The following is an 8,158-nucleotide window of genomic DNA, read 5'->3' as shown; positions in this document are numbered from 1 at the left end:
TGCGGACCTCTAGACGGTTGCTCGCGTTCACATCGGTGAACTTTGCACTCAGACCGTCATCACACAAGTCAACCACCGCGCTCAGCGCCGCTCACTAGTAGACCCAGGTGCTCGAAGTCCGTACATGGTATCCTAAGTTCGTACGCCCATAATTTCATGTTCTGTTATTGTATTCGACTCAAATATTTTATGGAGGGGACAGTGTGGTATGTTCTCCTCGCGTACCAATTTTCAGGGATCTACGATCAGCAGAAGTCCCATACCACGGGAGTGGGTTTTCGAGTGTCCATACGAAATACAAATTGGGTTACATTTCATGCAAAAATCAACTTTGCCAAGACCGATTTCGAACGGACACAGCGTCAAACAGACCTTCACTCAATCATCAAGAGCCAGCTTAGAGCTGACAATGGCCAGAGGAGAAGAATTTACAGAGAACCACCAATCCTTGCAGAAAGGTTGACACTCCTGGCATCTCCACCACTGTTTTCCCGCGGTTTTCACAGCGCAGCTGCTTCTTCTCTGAGCCGACTAAAAACAGCTTGCATTTCGGCAACAAGCTACGCTTTTGCAAGAAATACCGGTGGAGGCACATGCCAAACATATCCCTTCGGTGCTTTCGTCGTAACCGAGGGATTGCAAGTTAGCAATTAGCAGAAATATGTGTGTATTTCGAGTCACCTCTGATCAGTACGGACTTAGAGTACCCTCTGCGACACCAAAATTTGATATGAAAAATGAGCGAACTCCAGAGAAACAGATCGGATCGAAAGATGGCCTGGTTCAATCGAGCCTGGCCTCAAAACAAACTTGGACAAGATACCTTCCATCCACGAGCAGGATTCTGGCAAGTGATCATTGCTAGTGTGAGTTTCAGCTCGGCAAACACACACTGTAAACGTGTACGGACTTCGAGCACCTGGGTCTACTAGTAGTACTAGTAGTACTAGTACTACTAGTAGTAGGCACTTCAGTCACGTGACATGACCTGTCAAAAAGTGCTAACGCTGAATCGCGTACATGCGTGGCACCAAGGAAAGGCGCATGCATAGATCGATCTGTAGCTGCACGGAAGCTGCGCAGGGCCTTCTCGTGTGGCGCAGCATGTAGCTGAGGCCCTCAGCTTTCGTTTGAGCCCACTTACGTCATGATGCGGCAATTTTTTGAACTCACGTACAGTTCGAGTAAAATCGGCAAGGATTTTTCGGGCATTTCACTTGGTTGCACGCAAATGCCATGTAGCTCATCGTCTTCAGCGTCGTATTTCCTTTCGGGATCAGTTATCCTCGTTCGTCCGACACTTTGCGCATTGCTGCGCAAGGAGAAATAATGCGAGGTGTTATTGGAAGCGAACCGCGACAGGCGTCCTCCCGGCAATAGTCCTTGTTCGTCGGAGCCCATGCGCATGGCTGCGCAAGAAGAAATATTGCCAGGTGTTATTGGAGTCGCATCGGAGGAGTCGTCCTCTCCTGCAGGCGACGAGTAGGACAGTATATACTTCGGCGACTGGACCAAGAGAGCTGACATCAAAACGGCCTGCTCGGAACAAATCGTCAGCTGATCAGCAGGTGGCTTCCAGCGACCAAGAAAAGCATTGACGGTGATATTATACCAAGAATCCAGCACACATTCTATGCACAAAATCTCTCATGCTGGAGTTGCTGAAGTTTCAGTAGTCCCTAAAATTTGCAGACGATGTTCTATTGTAATAGTTTGTCATTTCTTTCCGTCAAATACCCGGTAAATTCTAGTTTGCTCAGTCTTCGGCTCATTGTTCTTCCGTACTCATCACCAAGTCAGTACTGTACATGTAGCAACAATGTTTTCTGGCACTGAATTATTGTAGTTACTTTATCTTACCTCAAAGTCTCATCTTATGCTTTTCCGAAGGCTTCTCTGCACTGTTTTCATGCTGTTGCGATGGAGTTGCTATGCTGTTGCTATGGAGTTGCCATGGTGACCACACCCGATATCTTCGTCGGAGCTGCCGGACGGATGAAAAATCCGAAGTTTTCCCAAACCATGCTGTTTCTGCATTCATCTGGTTATTTTGACCTGCTTCCAGCGAGCCTGGTATTTTGCCACTATAGACACTGAAGCAAGTTCTGCCAATTTCTGATATGCTGCTGGTGCCGTCGAAATACTGAAAATGCCGTTATTCAATTCTCCGACTTTGGGTGGCTATATCTCTGTGCTAAGTTATTCTTTTTGCTTCAAATTTTCTGTGGAGTCTTCCTAAACCTATCTGAATCAGATACAAAAAAGAAATACGCGTATTTCTCGTTTTGAAAAAATCGCCTGAAGTGCCTACTAGTAGTAGATCAACTATTGCCTGAGCTCGTGTAGATGGTACATGTAGACCTTGTCAGCGAAACGTCACGTACATACGTACCTATATACCGGTATGTCATGTACTATGATGTACATTGTAGGTCTACACGTCAATGATGCAGACAGCCAGATGAAGACTGTTTCGGCCAATGAGGCCTCATCAGTGCAACTCCTACAACAAGTACAAGGCTACAGTCATCATGTCGGATTATTCTAGACTGGTGTGACACCTAGGCTAGTGACCTACTCGCGACACTCGGCTAGACTATTAAAATTAATAGTCGAATAATAAACTTTTTATTATTACTAGTATTAGACCCGAGACGCCTGATCAGCAGTAGCGGGTTACCGCATACGTAAATGAAGCACTCCTGCTCCTACTTTGTATTTGTATTTATGGATTCTCCACAAGCCGTACTTACCGCTATTACTACACAGTCATCATGGTCATGCCCTATCTATGGCATAGGTCATGGCTATACATGTAGGCTGTAGCTATGGTCGATCTTTAGCAAGATACATTCGAAGTAAGATTCTAGAAATACATGTAGTTGATCTAGACTAGAGGTGAGACGTGCATGCGTAGCCCCAAGGAAAACATTTTTACAAGCGTAGAATAATGCACGGCCAGTGCAGTGCGGGAGCGGTTTCAGGAACACTACCGGGAAGCGCGGACGATGGCGGAGAAAGCTGCCAGGACCCTGGCCTGGGGCAACTACTACAAAACCCACCATACCACCGAGAATCTCACACATCATCTTCTCATCATGTCAGCCCTTTCACCAGGCGAAGATTCTCGGGAAGGAGCCTTCTCTTCCATCACGCAAGTACCTGCTTGAGGCAACAGAGATCAGAAATCGACGACCGAAGGTGAACAGTGACAAGACTTGGCGCCTATCGGCATAAGTCAAACTTCCTGGCACAAACTGGGCATTCCCCTTTTATTGATCTTCGCATCTTTTGAGCCACACAAGTTGTGTAGAATGTTGCTTTGCGTTCTTGAATCGTGGTTTGACCGTATTGTCCAATGGTCTTGCCAGTATCTTCATCGACATGCATGAAAATCCGCCAACGTCCTTCACAGCTGAGACTTTCAGCTCGTGCTTATCTTGGTTGCGCTCACCTTCCCCTCCTTGTGTTATTTCTATAACTTAGAACCTTCCAAGTAACTTAGTTGGAAGGCTGTTGGAGTGCGCATCCAAGATGTGCTAGAGCTGTTAGCCAGTTAGTTGTAGAACGTCAGTACCGTCGGTCAGTGTCGTGCAATGTTATCGCATGAGCTGATTGTTTAGTAACTGGTTGTGTTAGTGGACAGTATAGCGTAGCTTGAAGATAAAAGAAGTGACCATTTCGTGAATCGTGTCACTAAACTGCAGTGATTATGTAGCGGCGCCGCCACTATCCTGGCGGTTCTCCTGAGCGTGGCGTGAAAGCGCCATGCTTGGCCTACGTCTGGGCCCACTCGAGCTACAGTCAAACAGTTAGTGTCGACCATATCGCAACAAGTAGTTCCCAAGACCATTCATGGAACAGTCAGCTAGCTGTGCATTGTACTAATTTGTAGTCAGTTTGAAGACAGCCAGGCTGTAGATGTACAATGTACATGCCATGCTACTGATGTAGTAGCTCTCAGGCCCAGTCAGGGTCAGAGTCAGAGTCGGGTGAATTTCACATCCACAGGACGCAATCAGTACAATCAATCATGATAATTTATCTGCGCACATCACTCATCAGTCGTCAGTAGGCCTACACCTAGCTAGCTGCAGAGAGTCGAGTCGTAAAATTCCCTGGCCCTGGTATACACGTGTAACACCACAGCAACGTTAAAGGGGAAGTTAAGGCAAAAATTAAAATTTCACCAGTTGTAGTCTTCGGGGTGCTGAGTCGAATGGTCTTGGTCCGAGGAAGCTGAGACGCTCCCTTCCTACTTGAATCCCAATCGAACTCGCGCACTTCCACCGAAACTGGGTGACTGCGTCCTACTAGATCAGTAGATGGGGATTTGTATGCAAAATGTCACTAAAAGCGCCATTTCGTTCTTATTAAAGCACGGATGACCGCGATTGGCCCATATGTTGTAGTCTTTTGGACGCTGAGTCGACTGGTTTTGGTCCGAAAAGGCTGCGATGCAGCGTTCCTCCTTTATTCCCAATCGAACATGGTTGAAGAAGCGGTCACGTGGTCCTGGGTGCCCAAATCACCTGGTCACCACGCCAGCAGGTGACAACTTTCACACCAAGGTTCAACTCGAGTTCAACTCGAGTGACAGGACTGCACCCAAAAACGGTCAAACAGGCTAGTAAGTTAGTTGTACCCTGCAGGCACGGTGACCAGGTGACTGGTGTACGCAGGAGCACGTGACCGCTTCTTCAACCATGTTCGATTGGGAATAAAGGAGGAACGCCGCATCGCAGCCTTTTCGGACCAAAACCAGTCGACTCAGCGTCCCAAAGACTACAACATATGGGCCAATCGCGGTCATCCGTGCTTTTATAAGAACGAAATGGCGCTTTTAGTGACATTTTGCATACAAATCCCCATCTAGTAGGGCGCAGTCACCCAGTTTCGGTGGAAGTGCGCGAGTTCGATTGGGATTCAAGTAGGAAGGGAGCGTCTCAGCTTCCTTGGACCACGACCATTCGACTCAGCACCCCGAAGACTACAACTGGTGAAATTTTAATTTTTGCCTTAACTTCCCCTTTAACCAGCTGTAGCAACCAGTAGCACTACTACAGTACTAGTACTAGCAGTAGCAGGGGCACTAGCACTACTTACTAGCGGCAAGAGTTCATGGACCCTTGTTTTAAACATACCTAGTGTTTTGTAGTATTAATTACTAACTTCAAGGGAATGTTTACCTTACGCGTAACAGTAGCATGGATATGTTACTTTGTAACGTAAGTCTACATGTACATGACTGTACATGTAGTTGCTGCACTACCGTCTCAAACTAACTAGTACTACTACTAGGACATTTGCAACAACACTACTGCTAGTACTGGCACAAGACTAAAGTCTAGAAAAGATCACTACACGTAGTCTACCACTGCGGCACTGGAGTATACAAGGGGTAGCCTGGGCAGCATGTAACCTTTGTTACGGGAGGATAGTACTATCACTGTATCAGTAGCTCCGCAGCTAGCTGGTTACAGTGGTGCATGGCAAAGACAGAACATGTAGGCTTGTAGCGATATGAGCGAGTGAACGAACATTTTCTTCATACATGTACTGACCTGGCACGATTGCAATGCAATGGCTCGAGTCGGGTCCTTTGTTGTTAGTTATTACACAACTCCCCCCAAACTCCTCACCTTTGTGTACACGCGCGTCCACTTTGACAGTGGTCGCCAACTCACATTATGTGATCTTATCAGTACGTGTAACACAAAATGCTTTCTATGGCCAGTGAATACGCCACGCTGCAGTGGCCGTAGCCTACAATATTCACCCGTGAGAGACGACAAGACACGTAGCCGGCCCACGGAGTCACGTTTTCACTTCGTTCTTAATCTTCTTGAGCCTTGTTGATGGATTCGAGTCATTGGGATTATCAGGCAAAAGTGAGTGCTAGTACACCGTTTGACGTAATGCCATCTGAAATGGCGAAGGCAGCGATTGTGTCGTAGACATCCACTTATATGATCATGTGACTGTATCGCGTTCCTCAGTGCATGTACTTGGTTCTCGAAGCCCACTATGACAACAACGTAAATGTAGATGTAGATCTTCACACGGTACGGATCCACGCAGTTCCTTGACGGACGACCACACGCTCAGCGAAGGACAGGCACTTCAAGACTCCCAAGCTCCCACAACACGGCGGAGAGCTTCCCCCCACAAGGGCCACATGCGCTGGTGCCCAGATGATCTGAGCATTCACTATTTTTAGAACCGCCGAGGTGAGTTGACTAGCCTGTGTGACGGCGAAGGAAGCCGTGGCCACGTGCACATCTACCGCAAAGTCTCAAAGTCACACTATGTGCTGAGGACTGAGATCAACGTTAGGCAGTAAGGTCACACAAAGCCGTAGTAGCCTTAGCCTTAGGCTTGGATCGTGTCATGTCGTGAGTGAAGGTGCATGCGCCTCATAAATTCACACGCTTGCCTGATGCTCGAGTTTCTTCAGTTTGCTGTTTGCGAGAAGTCGAGGTAAGTAAGTTCCCTTGACCGATCTGAGCACAATGGGCTAGCGTACTAGTAATAGTTATTAGTATGCTGCGCAGGAAGAAGTACACAGTCGCAGTTGTTGTTGCTTTGTTTTCATGTGCGCCCAGGCAATCGGAAGCCAGGTACGCAACTAGCCGCCTTCAAGTCCTTGTCCAGTCGCGAATGCCACGCGCGGTACTGCTTAGCTAGAGTATGGTAGAGTGGAGTACGACCACTCGCACCCGGAGCAAGTCCTGGTTGCTGCTGGACCAACAACAGCAACAACAACAACTGGAGGTGACGTGATGGCAGCCTCAATAGCGGGAAAAATCCAACGGTAATACATGTACATTGTCCATTTAGCTTAGCATAATGTAGCATGCATTGCAGTGACAGTGATTATCAAGTTATTGCCATACTCACGCGATTAGTGCCCCTGGCCCTGGGGCACTATTTCCAAAGTCCATTTACAGATGGGGCACTATTTCCAAAGTCCATTTACAGATGGGGCACTATTTCCAAAGTCCATTTACAGATGGGGCACTATTTCCAAAGTCCATTTACAGATGGGGCACTATTTCCAAAGTCCATTTACAGATGGGGCACTATTTCCAAAGTCCATTTACAGATGGGGCACTATTTCCAAAGTCCATTTACAGATGGGGCACTATTTCCAAAGTCCATTTACAGATGGGGCACTATTCAAGAGAGGGCACTACTGTAAGACATGTTATTATAACGAGTCCCAAATTTTACGATTGTCCAAAATTCATAGGTTAAGGAGAACATTCGATAACGATTTTGCAGTCTTCAGGCATATCCGCATATATCACATATGTGGCCTTACAGCCTCAACAGAACTTATTATAACGAAGAAATGTCACCCATTAAAACGTTAGATTTACTTCCTCGCTATATTTACATGTCTTACGGTATTCAAGAGAGGGTACTATTCAAGAGCGGGCACTCCTAGAGCGGGCACTATTTAAGAGAGGGTATTATTTCTTCAATAATGGTACATTTGCGTCACCCAGCCTAAAAACGAAGACTGAGGGAAAGAAAACAGAGGCCAGAGTTTACTCACGGTAAACTATCACAACTCGTCATTGGCACAACCTCCATGCAGCCCTCACTATGAAACTAGTATAATCACTTTACGTACACCTGGATCACACTGTGGGTGACTTCCAGCTACTGGCATAGCGCCAGTCCTAAATCGATACCCTCTGTGGTGTTTTGATTAATTACGGCAGGTACCAGGACCGAAAACGAATATTTCCTGCCGAGCAGGCGGCCACCGGTTCAAGTAAACATATCGTTGGACCTCCTGACGAAGAGCGACCGAGCCTATTGATCAGGACACCCAGTTTGCAAGTTCGTCAGAGAGGGAGAAGTGATACAACACCTATTCGGCGTACACCACAGGTAAAGTCAGTGATTAATGCTACATTGATTAAAGTAGCTGCTTGCTATGTCAGTGTGTGTGTGTGTGGGGGGGGGGGGGGGTAGGGGTATGTGTGTTTATGTGTGTGGTGTGTGTGTGTGTGTGTGTGTGTGTGTGTGTGTGTGTGTGTGTGTGTGTGTGTGTGTGGTGTGCATTGGGGGTCAATTCACATGGCTTCGCCAGTTGTGTGGATTAGATAGTTATCTGGTGGCAGTCTCGATCTGTTTCATTCAGAAT

General features: G+C 47.0%; 1 protein-coding gene across 2 annotated transcripts in view; it reads left to right on the top strand.

Annotated features, from left to right (window-relative positions):
* Positions 1-6,122: 6,122 nt before the first annotated feature.
* Positions 6,123-8,158, top strand: part of LOC135809956 (uncharacterized) — a 9,349-nt gene continuing 7,313 nt past the window's right edge. Inside the window, exons 1-3 of one of the 2 annotated variants that reach the window (XM_065323406.1) lie at positions 6,123-6,230; positions 6,606-6,814; positions 7,731-7,902. In XM_065323406.1, the coding sequence (XP_065179478.1) occupies positions 6,783-6,814; positions 7,731-7,902 (204 nt within the window). In that variant the 5' untranslated portion in view covers positions 6,123-6,230; positions 6,606-6,782. Of the gene's footprint in view, positions 6,231-6,261; positions 6,481-6,605; positions 6,815-7,730; positions 7,903-8,158 lie in introns of those variants that run through there. The other variant, XM_065323405.1, reaches the window with a different exon arrangement.

The sequence above is a fragment of the Sycon ciliatum genome, chromosome 2 (assembly GCF_964019385.1).
Source record: "Sycon ciliatum chromosome 2, ocSycCili1.1, whole genome shotgun sequence".
In the NCBI taxonomy this organism is placed as follows: domain Eukaryota; kingdom Metazoa; phylum Porifera; class Calcarea; order Leucosolenida; family Sycettidae; genus Sycon; species Sycon ciliatum.
This window is presented reverse-complemented; position numbering and strand designations above follow the sequence as displayed.